Consider the following 18,580-nt stretch of genomic DNA (forward strand, 5'->3'; position numbering starts at 1 on the left):
GAAATAAAGGGCCCTAGTTACAATCTATTTTTGTTTTTCTGCCCATTTAGTTTAAACTGAATTACCTCATGATCACTCAAAACAAGGCTGTCTCCTATAACCAGTTCTTCTATGAGGTCCTCACTACTCACCAATACCAAACCTAAAATGGCATCATGTCTTGTTGGTTCAGTGACTACTTGGTGAAGCTCAGTCTCAGCCCTGGAAAATATATATATATATATATATATATACACACACATATAATAAAACTACATAAATATGTATTATGTATTTATTAACACTGTGCTTAGTTTAAGTTCCATGGACAAGCAGGGGAGGGAAAACTCTAGTTCAGTCTGAAGCCACAGAAACTCTGCCTATCAAAGTAGAATACCAAGCCAAAGTATCACATCATCACAATTTATTCTCATTGGCTGGTCAGAGAACAAGGGCTGGACACTGTTACTAACTCGTTGTCAATAAAGTAGCCTTACAGCTGCCTAAAGAAGTTCCATAGTTGTCACCACAAATGAACCCAACACATACCCAGCTTCTTGTCACACCTGAGCCTGTCTGAGAACACTACACGATTATTGTACATGGCTTTTTGACCATCAATTGTATGGTTAATTTTTTATATTATACTTAATATTGTTAAATCCAAGTTACATAAAAAACTAGTAACTTATCTGTTTCAAGACAATGAGTTCATTTCTGTCACTGTGTAAATGAGTCCAGAATCAAAGACAATCAAATGCATGCACAGGTCTGGGGATATTGAGGTAACCTTTATCGAGGAAGAACACAGAGCTGGTATGATTTTGGTGCATTTGACACAAAAGTCGTTACTGGCGTTATATCAATGTCTTTGGGATCAACAACAGGTTTCAAGGTAAAGTTCTGCAAAATCGTTGTCAGTAGCAAAAATAGCTCCATCCGAGCCAGACTCTCTCCCACGCAAATCCGCTTCCCTGCAGTGAAAAAGGAATTTTGAATTGATGCTGGAGATCTTTCTTTGCAGCACATTTTAAATATGGTTATTATGGAAGCAAAATCTCAGTAATTAGATGCACAGAGAAAAGGAGTACTTGTGGCACCTTAGAGACTAACCAATTTATTTGAGCATGAGCTTTCGTGAGCTACAGCTCACTTCATCGGATGCATACCGTGGAAACTGCAGCAGACTTTATATACACACAGAGAATATGAAACAATACCTCCTCCCACCTCACTGTCCTGCTGGTAATAGCTTATCTAAAGTGATCATCAGGTTGGGCCATTTCCAGCACAAATCCAGGTTTTCTCACCCTCCACCCCCCCACACAAATTCACTCTCCATTACAATCTACATACCACACAGACTATGCTGACAGCTTGTGCCACACGCTCTCAAAGAAACTGCGGAATCACCTGATCAACATCCTCTACAGCAAACAGGGAAAGATTAAGAATGAGCTCTCAAAAATGGATACTCTCATAAAAAACCAACCTTCCACACAAACTTCCTCGTGGCTGGATTTTACTAAAACTAGACAAGCCATTTACAACGCACACTTTGCTTCTCTACAAAAGAAAAAGGACACTAAACTTTCTAAACTACTACATGCTACAAGGGGCCACAGCAATGGTTCCCTCAACCCACCTAGCAATATTGTTAACCTATCCAACTATACTCTCAGCCCAGCAGAAGCAGCTGTTCTATCTCGGGGCTTCTCCTTCTGCCCCTCCACCCCCACGAACATGATACAGTTCTGTGGTGACCTAGAATCCTATTTTCGACGTCTCCGACTCAAGGAATATTTCCAAAATACCTCTGAACAACATACTAATCCACAGAGGTCTCCCTACCAACACTACAGAAAGAGGGATTCTAGGTGGACTCCTCCTGAAGGTCGAAACAGCAGACTGGACTTCTACATAGAGTGCTTCCGCCGACGTGCACGGGCTGAAATTGTGGAAAAGCAGCATCACTTGCCCCATAACCTCAGCCATGCGGAACGAAATGCCATCCACAGCCTCAGAAACAACTCTGACATCATAATCAAAAAGGCTGACAAAGGAGGTGCTGTTGTCATCATGAATAGGTCGGAATATGAACAAGAGACTGCTCGGCAGCTCTCCAACACGAGTTTCTACAAGCCATTACCCTATGATCCCACTGAGAGTTACCAAAAGCAACTACAGCATTTGCTCAAGAAACTTCCTGAAAAAGCACAAGATCAAATCCGCACAGACACACCCCTGGAACCCCGACCTGGGATATTCTATCTACTACCCAAGATCCATAAACCTGGAAATCCTGGGCGCCCCATCATCTCAGGCATTGGCACCCTGACAGCAGGATTGTCTGGCTATGTAGACTCCCTCCTCAGGCCCTATGCTACCAGCACTCCCAGCTACCTTCGAGACACCACTGACTTCCTGAGGAAACTTCAATCCATCGGTGATCTTCCTGATAACACCATCCTGGCCACTATGGATGTAGAAGCCCTCTACACCAACATTCCACACAAAGATGGACTACAAGCCGTCAGGAACACTATCCCCGATAATGTCACGGCTAACCTGGTGGCTGAACTTTGTGACTTTGTCCTTACCCATAACTATTTCACATTTGGGGACAATGTATACCTTCAGATCAGCGGCACTGCTATGGGTACCCGCATGGCCCCACAGTATGCCAACATTTTTATGGCTGATTTAGAACAACGCTTCCTCAGCTCTCGTCCCCTAAAGCCCCTACTCTACTTGTGCTATATTGATGACATCTTCATCATCTGGACCCATGGAAAAGAAGCCCTTGAGGAATTCCACCATGATTTCAACAATTTCCATCCCACCACCAACCTCAGCCTGGTCCAGTCCACACAAGAGATCCACTTCCTGGACACTACAGTGCTATAAACAATGGTCACATAAACACCACCCTATACCGGAAACCTACTGACCGCTATTCCTACCTGCATGCCTCCAGCTTTCACCCTGACCACACCACACGATCCATCGTCTACAGCCAAGCTCTGCGGTACAACCGCATTTGCTCCAACCCCTCAGACAGAGACAAACACCTACAAGATCTCTGTCAAGCTTTCTTACAACTACAATACCCACCTGCGGAAGTACAGAAACAGATTGATAGAGCCAGAAGAGTTCCCAGAAGTTACCTACTACAGGACAGGCCTAACAAAGAAAATAACAGAACGCCACTAGCCGTCACCTTCAGCCCCCAACTAAAACCCCTCCAACGCATTATTAAGGATCTACAACCTATCCTAAAGGATGAACCAACACTCTCACAAATCTTGGGAGACAGGCCAGTCCTTGCCTACAGACAGCCCCGCAACCTGAAGCAAATACTCACCAACAACCACATACCACACAACAGAACCACTAACCCAGGAACTTATCCTTGCAACAAAGCCCGTTGCCAATTGTGCCCACATATCTATTCAGGGGACACCATCACAGGGCCTAATAACATCAGCCACACTATCAGAGGCTCGTTCACCTGCACATCCACCAATGTGATATATGCCATCATGTGCCAGCAATGCCCCTCTGCCATGTACATTGGTCAAACTGGACAGTCTCTACGTAAAAGAATAAATGGACACAAATCAGATGTCAAGAATTATAACATTCATAAACCAGTCGGAGAACACTTCAATCTCTCTGGTCACGCAATCACAGACATGAAGGTCGCTATCTTAAAACAAAAAAACTTCAAATCCAGACTCCAGCGAGAAACTGCTGAATTGGAATTCATTTGCAAATTGGATACTATTAATTTAGGCTTAAATAGAGACTGGGAGTGGCTAAGTCATTATGCAAGGTAGCCTATTTCCCCTTTTTTTTTCTTACCCCCCCCCCCAGATGTTCTGGTTTAACTTGGATTTGAACTTGGAGAGTGGTCAGTTTGGATGAGCTATTACCAGCAGGAGAGTGAGTTTGTGTGTGTATGGGGGTGGGGGGGGTGTGAGAAAACCTGGATTTGTGCTGGAAATGGCCCACCTTGATTATCATGCACATTGTAGGGAGAGTGGTCACTTTGGATGAGCTATTACCAGCAGGATAGTGAGTTTGTGTATGTGGTTTTTGGGAGCGGGGTGAGGGGGTGAGAGAACCTGGATTTGTGCAGGAAATGGCCCAACTTGATTATCATGCACATTGTGTAAAGAGTTGTCACTTTGGATGGGCTATCACCAGCAGGAGAGTGAATTTGTGTGGGGGGGTGGAGGGTGAGAAAACCTGGATTTGTGCTGGAAATGGCCCAACCTGATGATCACTTTAGATAAGCTATTACCAGCAGGACAGTGGGGTGGGAGGAGGTATTGTTTCATATTCTCTGTGTGTATATAAAGTCTGCTGCAGTTTCCACGGTATGCATCCGATGAAGTGAGCTGTAGCTCACGAAAGCTCATGCTCAAATAAATTGGTTAGTCTCTAAGGTGCCACAAGTACTCCTTTTCTTTTTGCGAATACAGACTAACACGGCTGTTACTCTGAAACCTGTCTAGATGCACAGAGTAATTCAAGGTAAGTGCATGGAGGATAATGGCTGTCTCTCAGAGTTCAGAGAGGGAAGAAAGTTTACGGGGGTTTAAAAAGCCACTCACAGATTATTTGAAGAATTGAGTTCTTTATATTGCCATTTTAAAGGCAGTTGGGGGTGAAGGGTAGGAAGATGTGGGGTTTGAGGAATAGATTATCCATTTCCCAAATGAGCTAAACAGTTTTCTGGGGGAGTGACATGGTGGTGACTGAGTAGAAGGGGAGAAGTAACAAATAGAGAGATGTGGGTGTCCTGAGTAGCAGGATGGAGGAAGAAGGCTGAAAGGCACAGTTAACAGAGTGGCAGGGAGGCTAAGTAGCTTAGATTCAAGTAGAGAGGTTAAGTAGCCCCTTGATGACATCAAGAAGGCTGAGGTATTTAATGAACCTTCTGCTTCAGTCTTAACTGGAAAGGTGAAAGGTGACCACATACCCAACACAATTAATATTAACAACAAGGGGAAAAAGAAAAGGAGTACTTGTGCCACCTTAGAGACTAACAAGTTTATTTGAGCATAAGCTTTCATGAGCTACATGCATTCCGATGAAGTGAGCTGTAGCTCACGAAAGCTTATGCTTAGTCTCTAAGGTGCCACAAGTACTCCTTTTCTTTTTGCGAATACAGACTAACACGGCTGCTACTCCGAAACCTGTCAACAAGGGGAAAGAAACACACTCCAAAATAGGGGGAGAACAAGTTAAAGAATATTCAGATAAGTTAGATGTAGTCAAGTCAGCAAGGCCCAATGAACTTAAGGAACTAGGTGAAGCAATCTCAGAACTGTTAGCTCATGGAGGATGGGTGAGGTCCCAGAAGACTGCAGATGGAAAAACATGGTACCCAGCTTTAACAAGGGGAACAAAGAGGACCTGGGGAATTGTTGACCAGTCAGCCTGGAAAGATACTGGAACAAATTTTTAAACAATCAATTGGTAAGTTCCTAGAAGATAATAGGGTTATGAGGAATAGCCAGCATGGATTTGTCAAGAGTAAATCATGCCAAACCATCCTGATTTTCTCCTTTAACAGGATTACTGGCCTAGAAAACAGAGGGGGAGCAGTAGATGTGATATATTTTTGTTTTAATAAGACTTTTGGCACAGACCTGCATGACATTCTCATAAGCGAGCATGGGAAATGTGGTCTAGATAAATTACTGGTTCAGAACTGGTTGAAAAAACCATACTCAGAGAGTAGCTATCAATGATTTGCTTTCATACTGTGAGGGTGTATAAAATGGGGTCCCGGAAGGGCCTTTCCTGTGTCCTATACTAGTCAATATTTTGATTAATGACTTGGATAATGGAGTGGAGAGTATGCTTATGTTTGCACAATTATAATTCACAACTATACAATAGGGAATAATTGGCTAAGCAGTAGAACTGATGAAAATGATCCAGGGAGGTTATAGGGGATCACAAATTCAATATAAATCAACCATTTGATGCAGTTGCAAAAAAGGCTAATAGCATTCTGGGGTGTATTAACAAGAGTGTCATATATAAAAGACACGCAAAGTGATTATCCCATACTGCTCAGCACCAGTGAGGTCTCAGCTGGAGTACCCTCTCCAATTCTGGGATCCACAGTTTAGGAAACATGGATAAATTAGAGTGTGTCCTGAGGAGAGCAACAAAAATGATCAAAGGTTTAGAAAACCTGACTGCTGAGAAATGGTTAACAAAACTGGGCATGTTTAGTTTTGAGAAAGATGATTGAGGCAGGACCTGATAGTCTTCAAAAATGTTAATGGCTGTTATAAAGAGGATAGGAATCAGTTGTTCTCCCTGTCCACTGAAGGTAGGACAAGTAATGGGCTTAATCTGCAGCAAGGGAGATTTAGGTTGCATATTAGCAAAAACTTTCTAACTCTAATGGTAGTTAAACTCTGGAACAGGCTTCCAAGGGAAGTTGTGAAATCCCCATTGTTGGAGGATTTTAAGAACAGGCTGGACAAACACCTGTCAGGGATGGTCTAGATTTACATGATCCTGCATCAGCGCAGGGGGCTGGACTTGATGACCTATCAAGGTCACTTCCAACCCTGCATTTCGAGGATATCTTTCCAGCGAAGAGAGGGGAGTGTGTATCTAGTTAAAAAAACTCACTTCAGACAACAAACAGGAAGTGACACTCTTTAAAGACTGATAGATGCTTTGCTAGCGTGAGAGACTCTGCTTCATGGGCCACCTGAAAACACTATGCACTAAACAGTCTGAGAGCCACTAGGAAGTTCAAGGCAAAGCCAGAAGACAGTCTGGGATCTGAAATAAAAATGGCTTAATTTACCTGCAGAAAAAGGCATGAAGAAGTCACTCTTCTTAAAGGCACCATTTTCATCCAAGAAATGTCCCGGGTTAAATTGCTCTGGGTTTGGGAATTCCCTGCTGTCATACAGAACTGACTTCAGTGAAGGAAATATCGTGGTGCCCTGAATTAGCAAATGCAGAAGAAAAGAGTTAAAGTGGTGTCATAAATATAAAGGGAAGGGTAATCACCTTTCTGTATACAGTGCTATAAAATCCCTCCTGGCCAGAGGCAACATCCTTTTACCTGTAAAGGGTTAAGAAGCTCAGTTAACCTGGCTGGCACCTGATCCAAAGGACCAATAAGGAGACAAGATACTTTCAAATCTTGGGGGGGGGGGCGCGGGGGAAGGGTTTTGTTTGTGCTCTTTTTTTACATCGTTGATCTCTCTTGGGACTGAGACAGGCCAGATAGAAATCCATCTTCTCCAACCCATCCTAACCCAAGTCTCCAATATTGCAAGCAGTATAGGTAAGTCAGGCAAGGCGGATTAGTTTATCTTTTGTTTTATGTGAATTTCCCCTGTGTTAAGAGGGAAATAATTACCCATCAGAACAATTTACCCAGTGATGTGATGGATTCTCCATCACTGACAATTTTTTAAAATCAAGATTGGATGTTTTTCTAAAAGATCTGCTCTTGAACAAGTTCTATGACCCGTGTTATATAGGAGATCAAACTAAACGATCACAATGATCCTTCCAGCCTTAGAACCTGTTAGTCTATTTAATATAAATCCAAGTCTATTTTTCAACATTTAATATACAAAAACCAAGAATTAACTGTGTGAGCTTGACTCACTGTTAAAAATGCCTTAATCTTGAAGTATAGTTTTTGTTTTGTTTCATATTTGTACTGACTGACTTGCATTCAGATCAGAACTAAGCAAAGGTGAGGAGGGCTCCAATACTTTTTGAACTTATTCAGTCATTGCTCATTCGCATTTGCTATGTTGTTTTGTTTGTGACCTAACTGTGCCAAGAAATTTCCCCAGAAACAAAATCCCTTTGGCCTCAAAATAGAAGAATGTTTGCACACACTAGTTTGATATGAAAATCTTAGCTGAGTACCCTTGCTAAAAAGTTATTCCCTATTCCACATCTACGATCTGAAACCATGTCCAGGAATGAAAGTCCAGCCTGCAGATTGCAAACTGCTGGTCTGCTTCATGCAGAGGCTTGGAGAGATTCAATAATAATTGGTATATAATTGGTAAATCAGCAAAAAAAAAAACCCCACCGCACAAAATCTAGTTGAAGCATTTCTATAGTGAATAACTCAACATTAAAAGGAGAAAAAGGTAAAAGAACTCAACCCTTCACAGACACATTGAGAACTGACCTTGGGAATAAGATACTGTTTGAGATGAACATCTCTAGTCACGGCATGTGGCAAACCTAATGGGACAAGATTGATGTATCTCTGGATTTCATGTACTACAGCATCTGTGTAGGACATCTGGCTTCGATCCGCCATGCAGGGGCTTTTGCTTCGGCCAATCACGCTGTCAATCTCTTCATGAACTTTCTCTGTCATCAGATTAATGCGGTTTAACAATAATGATAAAGAACAGGATTCACAGAGATTTGCGCACCATTGTGTCACACTGTATGCACATTGGGATTATAACAAAACTGATCAATTTGGTGCTACAGAAGCTACTGACCATGGCAGCTATGACAAAGTGCAATAATATAATTCCAACGCAGTGATTTTACTTATGCCCAGTTATGAGAAAAACTAGACTTAATGGGATGTTACCACAAGTGCATATAACCAACTGCTCAGCAAGAGATTGGTCCTAAACCTTTCCCCACCAAAGGCAAATCATGGTTGTGCAGATGGAGGAAGCCCATGAGGTGGGAATTCACCTTGCACCTGTCTGCTCTGTGCGTAGTCTCTAGCACCGGCAGAGCGCTGATTTAGAACCTTACACAATCCTGACACCGACAAGCTGATTAAATCTGAGGACACAATGACTTTGCCATTTCACATGCCTGGAGTGTGAAAGTATCTGTGACTCACAAAACAGGCACCACGCAGTCAGTGACAATGGAGGCTCCCACGGCATTAATTCCTTCCCCCTGCATGGGAGCCTCAACACTGATCTGGATTTGAGAGAGGAATTCAATCAGAACGGCCCATTCAGCCTTTGGACCCTTTGCTTAGACTATCAATACAGGGACAAGTAATGCCCATTGTAATGGTGTTACCTTCTATTTCTGGGTATTTCAGAAGAATCAGGAGTCCAAATTTCATGGTGACGCTGGTTGTCCCCGTTCCAGCAATAAATAACTCTACCGTGCTTCGTACCAGACTTCCCACATTAAAGTCTGACTGGCCATTCTTTTGCTCCTACAAAAAGATTTGGTGAAGATCTTTGATTCTTGGCAGTAAAACTGTAGGATATGTTCAGATATATATTCTTCTACCCAACAGATGACCCACCTCTGATCATTATAAAAATCCCACACAAATGGCCGACAGCACTTGAGATTTCAGCATCATTACTGCGGTGCATTGGCCTTTTCTGTCCAATAAGGTGATTTTTTTCTTTACTTGAAGGAAGAGAGCAGAGCTTGACCATTATAATGTATGTTCCTTGGGCAGAGACCATGTGTCCCCTTCAGGTCTTCTCCAAAGCCATGTACTATGTTACTGCTTCACAAATTAATCTCAATCATACATATAATCCACTCCACAGTAAAGAGGAAGGGCTACTTCCCTCACATACCTCTTCCACTTTGATGAAGAAAGCATCGATAAAGTCTCGAGGACAGTTGGGATCCAGAGACTCTTTGTGCATATTCACTCTCTCCAGAACAAATTTTCTGAACTCCAAACCATTTTTAAATAGCCTGTGGTGAGGCCCAGGCATGTAATCCATGAGAGTCGGGAAAAAATTGTACAGCTGTAAAGGATGAAAGAAAAACACAGCTGGATTTATCTGGACACAACAGATAATCATAGTGTTCATGCAAATGACTCACTACAGCTGTACAATTCAGTGTTTCTTTGGCACCTTCTTATCAAAATGGATTCAACAGAACGTTGCAAACTATACTAAGTGTGACAGACTCAGACAAGTGGAGTACAGGAGTCTGGTAGAAGACAAATATACTGGCCACTGGATGAATAGTTTTCTGTTCCCTGAGTGACCAGAGCAGGGGCTGCCCTAGAACAATCAGGAACCTGCTAGAACCAATTAAGACAGGCAAGCTAATCAAGACACCTGGAGTCAATTAAGAACTTTCTAGACTCAATTATGACAGGCAGGCTAATCAGGACATTAAATCAGGTTTAAAAAGGACCTCCCATCAGTTAAGAGGGGGGTGCATAAGGAGCTGGGAGTGAGAGGATATGTTGCTGGAGGACTGAGGAGTACAAGCATTATCAGACACCAGGATCTTGTGGTGAGGATAATGAAGGTGTTGGGAGGAGGCCATGGGGAAGTAGCCCAGGGAGTTGTAGCTGTCATGCAGCTGTTCCAGGAGGCACTCTAGACAGCTGCAATCCACAGGGCCCTGGGCTGGAACCTGGAGGAGAGGGCAGGCCCGGGTTCCCCCGAAACCTCCCAGCTCCTGATCAGACACAGGAGAAGTTGACCTGGACTGTGGGTTTCACCAGAGGGGAGGTCTCTGGGCTGTTCCCTGACCTACATGGTGGATCAGCAGAGACTGAGGGGGATTGTTCTTCTCTTTTTCCCCATACTGGCCAGTGATGAGCTTACCTGAGTGAACGGCAGATTTGAGCCACGAAAGTGGCCAAACTGAGGGCTGCCGTGAATCTCTGAGGCAAGCTAATCCGCCAATAAGTGCAGGACCCACCAAGGTAGAGGAGGAACTTTGTCACATAAGTCAGAGTACCCAACATACATAAATTCCTCACAAATGCAGCAGTGACATTGTGGCACTCTGTACCTGTAAGCAACACCCTGGAACCCTATATTCACCACTCTCATATAATTATGATATGTTTCATGCAAAGCATACCCTGCAAGATATATGAAAAGTCATGATCTGCTGAAACACATTGTTCTGTCCAAATGTGTATATCATTAGTGTGGATCAAGTTATGAGATTTTGCTTTATGGTTGTTACTGAAATATATTGTAAATTTGCCAGTGGCATACAAAGAAAGCAAACCACTCACAGGAGGGTACTTGAGGACAGAGAACTTGAGGACTCAATGATCACTAATAAGCAGGGGACTTGTAATCAAAGGATTTACACTTCAAGGACAGTTGTGCAAGCACCGCACAACAGGGACTACCGGACCCCGTGACTCCATTGGACAAGACCACTCCAGGGGGATTGCTCAACCAAAGGTCTCGGGGAAGCTCTCCAGGACAATCCGAGACAACTGGGGGGGTGGTCCTGGGATAGAGGAGAATTCCAGCCTGTGTATTGAAGTTCTGTATCCTGCTTGGACTATCTATCAGGGTGAGACCCTGCTTGAGTCAACTCCTGTTTAGTTTCTAGAACTTAGATTGTGCGCTTATTTTTATATTTTTGGTAACCATCTCTATCCTTTATGCCTACCACTTATCGCTTAAAATCTATCTTTCTGTCATTAATAAATCTGTTTTATATTTTACTTAAAATACCATGTTTGGTGGCTGGCTGTGAACTGGAAGTGAAAGGACGTTTGCTTTGGAGATGAGGAATGTGATCACATTCACCTATCACGTTGCAAATCTGCTAGGGTATGTTTTGATGTTAATATTGATATAGTGTTTTTACTGGTGATTTCCTTGATTTTTACCAATTGTGTAGATAGAGAATGTCCTCAAGCAAACTTAATTCTGAGCTAACGAAGTCTTTTGTGGGGGAATTTAAACAATCCTTAGATAGAAGCTGTAGGGTCAGCGTGGTAGTAGCATAAGCCTAACAAGGAGAAGGAGACCATTATGGGAATCTGAAATAACAATTGTTTAAGGAAAATAAATAGTTAAAGAAAGAAATCTCTGTCCCCTCCCCCAGTACAAAGGAGAAGAATGGAATAAACCCCTGAACATACCGCTGTCCAGGGGGAGCGCTGGAGCTTGCCATTTTCCTCTATGAGATTTATTAAAGTCACAAACTTCTTATCTTCATAGTCAAACCGGTCCCCAAAGACAATGGCGCAGATGACGTTGGAGACGGCATGGGTGAGGAAGAGGGTGGGGTCAAAGGGCCGCCCTGGAACAAAACAAAACTCAAAAAGAGCCAGTTTTAATTCAGTGTCTTGACCCTCAGTGCCAGAGTCACTAGGAACACTGGGATGTTGTGGATCTCCAACCATAGGGCAGGACTCAAGGTGGGGCTGACAGCAATATTCCCTGAGGAGGGTGGGTTAGGGCTGCCCCAATCCCCCCTCTTACCTCTCACATGCTAAATTAAACACGTGCCACTTTTTTTTCTTGGCAATCAGTTTTCACTCTGTCTGCTCTGCTGCTCTCTGCCGGGCACACTCTGGTCTGACCAGGGCCATCAGTGCCTCTCTGGGTGACACCTGCCTGTCTGTCTTGGAACCCATTTCACAGAAAGGATCCCAACCTGTTCACAACAGGATCCTGCTCAGAGGGCTCTGCCTGAGCCATTGCTTGTGTTGTTGTAGCATCATCACTAACTCCCAGAGCGCAGCAATCTCCCCTTGGCACTGCCAGGCCAGGCCGTGCAGCGTAAACGCACGATTGCTGTGCTAGGGAAGGAATAAAGGCTCCCAGCACAACAGCAGAGGGGATGGGGCTGCTTTCTGCCCTCAGTGTGCACTAAGCAGGCCCCACAGCTCAGCTAACACAGCTGGGGAGGCTGAATTTCCCACTGGCTCACCAGTGACATCTTAGCTTCCATTTCAGGTTCTTCCTTCCTCAAAAGCACAAGGAACACACGGGGCTGGTAACTGAGAGCTAACCTGGGGCTGCAGCATCAGAGGGACCAGCACAACATTCCTGGGAATCATGGGCAAGAGATCACCCCTCTGACTTGAGGCCACAGTGCTCATGGGGGACATCCAGAAGCAGCATTTTCTTCATGCACCAGACCCCTACTCGTGTCCCTCACCCGTCGATTCTCTTTGACTCATTCCCAACAGCAACAGCTGCCCTTGGCTCAGGTGCCCAAGTAGCAGCACTAATGTGGTACCAGGGGTGGGGAAGGGGCTCAGTGCATTCTCCTCTCCCACTCACAATTCACCAGATGGGCAGAGCCAACTTCAGTTTAGCCCTTAGTGTTGCATTAAATATTGCAAAGAGGCAGGGTGACCTTGTGGTTAAGACACTGGCATGGGTCTGAGTCCTCCACCTCTAAAATAGCAGGGAAAGTCATTCATTTCTTCCACTGTTTTCATTCACGGCTATTTAAGATGTACACTGCTTGGGACACAGATTGCCTCAAACCATTTGTTCCAAAAGTCCATATGCAAAGGAGCCGCAATATCAGCTGGGACCGCTCGACCTTACTGGAATAGAAGTAATAATTTCGGAGTGTCACTGGCACTGACGCAGAAGAGCTCTGATATTTCACATATCTCAGCAGAATCTCAAATACCACAGGTGGAACAGACAAAGACATTAAAGCCAGAATAGCAAAAGCCAGACATGCCCTTGTAACTCTAAATCCGATCTGGAGAAATACAAATCTTACCTTCCCAACTAAACTTCAAATATTTAGCACCATTGTAAAGTCAGTCTTACGATATCGTGCTGAAACTTGGAAACGTATTGAGACCTTATATCTATACTCCAAGTTCTTATAAACAGCTGCCATAGACAAATCCTCAATATCAGATGGGTAGAAAGAAAAATCACAAATGAAGAACTCTGGAGAAAGATGAAACAAAAACTGATGGGACAGGAAATTCTGGAATGCAGATGGCTAGAACATACATGGACAAAAGACTTGAATAATATAATAAGATAGGCATTGGACTGGAACTCCCATGGCAAGAGGCAATAAGTAGACCATGAATAACATGGAAATGCACAATATAAGCAGAATTGTTAGTTAGCAAATTGACATTGGAAAAAGCTAAGACTGCAGTAGGAGACTGGCAAAGATGGAAGGTGCTGGGGAAGGCCCTATGTTCCGCAAGGAATGAAGAGGAATAACATAAGAGACAATGAGTGCCCGTTATGAAGCACTGTAAAAGTACACCGTGATTTCAAACATTCTGATGGAGCCTATCACTATCGAATGTAGGTGCCAAATGTGTATCAGATATCTAGCCAAGAGAAAATGAGAAGAAGCAAACTGTAGGCCTGGGTGTCTTGTTAACCCAGCACACTGGAACTAACCCGCTCTAATATGGCTCACTGTGTTAGTGTCTATACACTCTAGACAAATATCTTCCATTTGCTTATTGATCACAGATCAGAGGGGAGAAAATGTAAGAAAAAAACAGCCAGAAATGGTCATCTCTGGAATGTTTCACACATCCTTTCCCATTACATTAACACGGGTTGTTATATGTGCAGTTAATGGCTTGAGTTATAAGACATTTGAACTAAACATCATGAAAAACAGAAAGACAAGAGTCTTTGATTCCCTCAGTTTCCAACAGACATGAAACAATGCCCACCATTTGTGTTTCTGAGCCTTTCCACTAGAAAACGGGTTTCTTCCTGGATACGCTCCTCAATGCTTTTCTTCCCCATCCCAAAATTTCTCAGGTTAGTGAGGGCAAATCGGCGGAGCTTCTTCCACCGCTCCCCGTTGCTGAAAACAATACCTGGAAATGGGAAGAAAACAGGAATGAAAGGAGGGAGGGCCAGACTCAGTTTGCCTCTTTGAAAAATACCCAAACATTGGTGAGTCAAAGGTTCCATTTCAACTTAACTGATATTGTGTCTGTGTTCTACTAGGGAGACCACATTACAGCTACATTGCAAATACTGATTGAAGTATTGCTATTGCCATGTGGAACCCCGGATATCAGAGAGACAAGGTAGGTGAGGTCATATCTTCTATTGGAGCAACCTGTGTTGGTGGAAGGATAAGCTTTTGAGCTGCACTGAGCTCTTCCTCAGGTCTGCAGCAGTTAGAGTGTCCAAGCTAAAAACAAGGTGGGACAGACTGCAAAAGAGGTTCACACTTAACAGACGCTGTTTTTATGGCCCATTGCAATGATTTATAAGACACCCTGCTGACTACTAACCCTCCATCATCCTACCACTGCGGAGGTGTTAATTGGCCATTATAGGTCACTTCATTTTCAGTGGTTTCCCAGAATGTGCCCAAATTACAAGCCTTTGAAAAAAATCACTTTTCACACAATAGAGTTTAGCAGCTAAAATCTCCAAAGATTCTGTCCTGCGGAGAAATGCACCAGCGCCGCACAGCACTTTGTGCCTGTCCACATGTGAGATGAAAACCTACTACTGCTATCAGTTACTCCATTAACTCATGCAACTACACAGACACAACTTAATTTTAGCATTCCCTAATTTCGGAGAGCTTGACTTTACAACCTTAATAATGTTCCTTTCACATAGTTTTTTTCCTGTGTAGTCAAGTAACTATGCTGAAGGTTGTTTTCACAGTCACTGTGATAGAAATATAACTATTCTTCACTTAATGAATAAATGAGATAAGAGACTTCTTGAAAAGGACATCTTGGAATTTCCATATTTATTATTCCCTCACTTTTTATTATGAAAGGATAAAAATAATCCTTCTCCGCTCATGGAATCTACCTAGTTAGGGAGGACAGGTAAAGAAGGGGACAGGAATTCATGGTTTGTTCTGACCCTTTTTGCCAATCCAGCCCTGCTCTCCTGGCTGTATTCTGGGCCTTGGAAGGTAGATTGGCCTGGCTGTTTGTTACCTCTCATAAACCTTTAGTGAGATGCTAGGAACCATTCATGTCAGTGAACCAGTAGTGCAATGGGGAATGAGCTCTGGAACCAAGACTATTTATCCAATATTTACAACTGCGTCATTGAAACTCCAGCTGTTTCCGCTTTTCAGTTCTCAGTTGTGTTCTCCCCATACAGAGAACATCAGCTCTATATGCTGAAGTTATTTGAAATGTACCTGGTTCCTGTGCCATTTTTTCAAATAATGGCATACTTCCTCTTCCGCTGAACTCCTCCCCAAGACCGACGAGAGCTTCCTTCACAATCTCATATCCATACAACACCACAACCCGTTCTGAGCCTAAATATATTGTGAAAATCGAGCCGTACTTTTCACTGAGCTGTAAAAATTTAGCACAAAGACCAATAAGTTTTAAGTTAGATCCACTTATTTAGGATAAGAATTCGAGAAAATCAAATTATAAACTGATGAATTGCTCTCTTGCCACTGAACTAATACTAGGCAAGTTTTACTACTGATCATCGTCCAAAGTTGGCCATTTCGGCCCAGATCCTCCAAGGTATTTAGGAGCCTAACTCCAAGGATTTCAATGAGAGTTATGCACCTACATATCTTGGAGGATCTGGGACTTCCTGACTTTTCAGTGCTTCACTTTGTTATCCTCATATTTTAAACATTTTTCCTTATAGATGTGTGTGTCTGAGTGCTCCCAGGATAATTCTGTCCGTGTTATACAATTATCTCATTATAAGAGCAGACTGCATTAATATAGGGCCTTTCAATGGTGATCTTGAGTGCTATGTTAAAATGACAATTTTAACTCCACAGAAACGCTGCTTACATTTATTCAGTCATGGCAGCTGATTTGACAATAGCAAGAGAGAGGTTTCCCTTCATTTTACTTCTGTCAGCCCTCCAGAGCCAAAGACAGACAGAAGTGAGATTCTGTTTCCCCTTTTATATCATCAACAGAATTATTATCCAATTTCCAATTGATTACATCTGTGCAAATAAACAGACAAACACATCTGTATCTCAGGGCATGATGTGAAGACAATGAGGGTAAACGGCTGTAACTGGGGGCAGAATTTTTCTTGTACAATCCTCATTATTTGTGATGATTTGCCAGAAGGAAAGAATCAAACCTGTCTCTCCAATCCCAGGGTGTGTTTGCAGAGCTGGCTAAAATGTCAGAACATGCAGCACTACAATGTCATTTCTCCAAAGCTGACCTGCAGTTTCTGCCTTACCATCATTTTGTGATGCAGACAAGTATCATTAGAGCAATTTTACAGATGGGAAAATTAAGGCACAGAGGGGTTAAGTGACATGCCCAAGAGCACACCTGGAGTCTGTAGCAGAGGTAGGAACAATACCCAAGGCACCTGACTGCCAGTTCTTTATATAACCTACTAGACCACTTTCCACACCCTGTAATAACTTGTATTCACTGCAGTGCAGCTGCAGGGAGCACTCTGGATTAACTGTGAATAAGACCCCCTCTAAAACAAGCAGTATATTATCACCAACCATTTACATCTACCCTCCAAGACTGATTCTTTTGTGAAATAAGAAGTCAGAAATTTGAGCTAATGTGGAATTGCCGCCAGGCTAGGCTTGAGCCAGGCTCTGTTTAATGTCCACCTACAACCCAGCAACTGATACCATGAAAACACCCTTACCTCATCTACATGTTGGGGTAAATTCTTCGTATTTAGCTGCAGCGTGTTCCCTATGATGGGAAAAGCAACAGGGCCAGGAGGCAGCTTCCCGCTTCCAGACACCTTTCTCCATGCCGAAAGGAAAAGAAGGCAAGAGACACAAATCACCAGGAAAACACTTGTTGCTCCCAGAGGTTCCATTGCAGAGTGTAGCAATTATTCTGGGTTTGAACAGGGGTTTACTTTGTATTTCAGACTCCTCAGTTTTTATATTCTACACAGCAAAAAGGGGGTGCAAGCAATTAGCCAATCGGAGCTCTCAGTTCCTCTGAGTTAACAAGATAAGCTCTGAACTAACAATGGTGACTGGAACTATCACACTAGGAATGAATTCCTTTGAACTTTTATTGGTATATAATCTCTGTTTGCCCTTGTGTACTCACTGACAGAGCATGAAAATTAATTATAAACTGAATCCCTGTCAAACTGCCCAAACTATCATGAAATCATCCTCTCTCTGCACCCATCGGGTTAAACGTTCCTCATCAACTTGGTGCCAGCTGGAACATTATAGACATACAATGATGATCCCTTTTCATGTTGCTCTCCAGGATTTAGCCTATGGATTGCTGAGCAGCAGACACTTAAGAAAAACACCAAGCTGAATGTTTGATAAAAATTCAAACTGAATCCTGAACCTTTTTGGAGATTTCACAACGTCTGGTTAACCATTAAAAAATGTGACCCTTCCCCTCCCCCTTATATTCAACCTGTACAACTCTCTATTTCAAACTGAAACATTAAACAAATCTAAACAAATACTTTGCCTCAGTCTTTAATGAGGCTAATGAGGAGCTTAGGGATAATGGTAGGACGACAAATGGGAAGGAGGATATGGAGGTAGATATTACCACATCCGAGGTAGAAGCCAAACTTGAACAGCTTAATGGGACTAAATCGGGGGGGGGGGGGGGGGCAGATAATCTTCATCCAAGAATATTAAAGGAACTGGCACATGAAATTACAAGCCCATTAGCAAAAAATTTTAATGAATCTGTAAACTCAGGGGTTGTACCGTATGACTGGAGAATTGCTAACATAATTCCTGTTTTTAAGAAAGGAAAAAAACGTGATCCGAGTAACTACAGGCCTGTTAGTTTGACATCTGTAGTATGCAAGATCTTGGGAAAAAATTTGAAGGAGAAAGTAGTTAAGGACATTGAGGTCAATGGTAATTGGGGCAAAATACAACATGGTTTTACAAAAGGTAGATCGTGTCA

The 18,580-nt window shown here is 43.0% G+C and overlaps 1 protein-coding gene across 1 annotated transcript; it reads right to left on the reverse strand.

Annotated features, from left to right (window-relative positions):
- Positions 1–260: 260 nt before the first annotated feature.
- Positions 261–17,880, reverse strand: LOC125640325 (cytochrome P450 2H2-like). The gene is made up of 9 exons (XM_048858793.2): positions 17,322–17,880; positions 15,856–16,018; positions 14,402–14,551; positions 11,861–12,021; positions 9,576–9,752; positions 9,055–9,196; positions 8,183–8,370; positions 6,824–6,965; positions 261–953 (listed from the first exon to the last, which is right to left on the reverse strand). The coding sequence occupies exons 1-9, from the start codon at positions 17,499–17,501 to the stop codon at positions 772–774; spliced, it is 1,485 nt and encodes a 494-aa protein (XP_048714750.2). The 5' UTR covers positions 17,502–17,880; the 3' UTR covers positions 261–771.
- Positions 17,881–18,580: the final 700 nt, after the last annotated feature.

Source organism: Caretta caretta, chromosome 7 (genome assembly GCF_965140235.1).
Source record: "Caretta caretta isolate rCarCar2 chromosome 7, rCarCar1.hap1, whole genome shotgun sequence".
Taxonomy (NCBI): domain Eukaryota; kingdom Metazoa; phylum Chordata; order Testudines; family Cheloniidae; genus Caretta; species Caretta caretta.

Bases quoted from the DNA above. Each gene is read 5' to 3' on its own strand.
- LOC125640325 (XM_048858793.2), bottom strand. From the start codon at position 17,501: ATGGAACCTCTGGGAGCAACAAGTGTTTTCCTGGTGATTTGTGTCTCT. The intron at 9,197-9,575 runs GTATGTGAGGGA...ATCTTTTTGTAG, and splicing joins TCTTCATCAAAGTGGAAGAG to GAGCAAAAGAATGGCCAGTC. The intron at 8,371-9,054 runs GTAACACCATTA...ATCTGATGACAG, and splicing joins GAAATACCCAGAAATAGAAG to AGAAAGTTCATGAAGAGATT.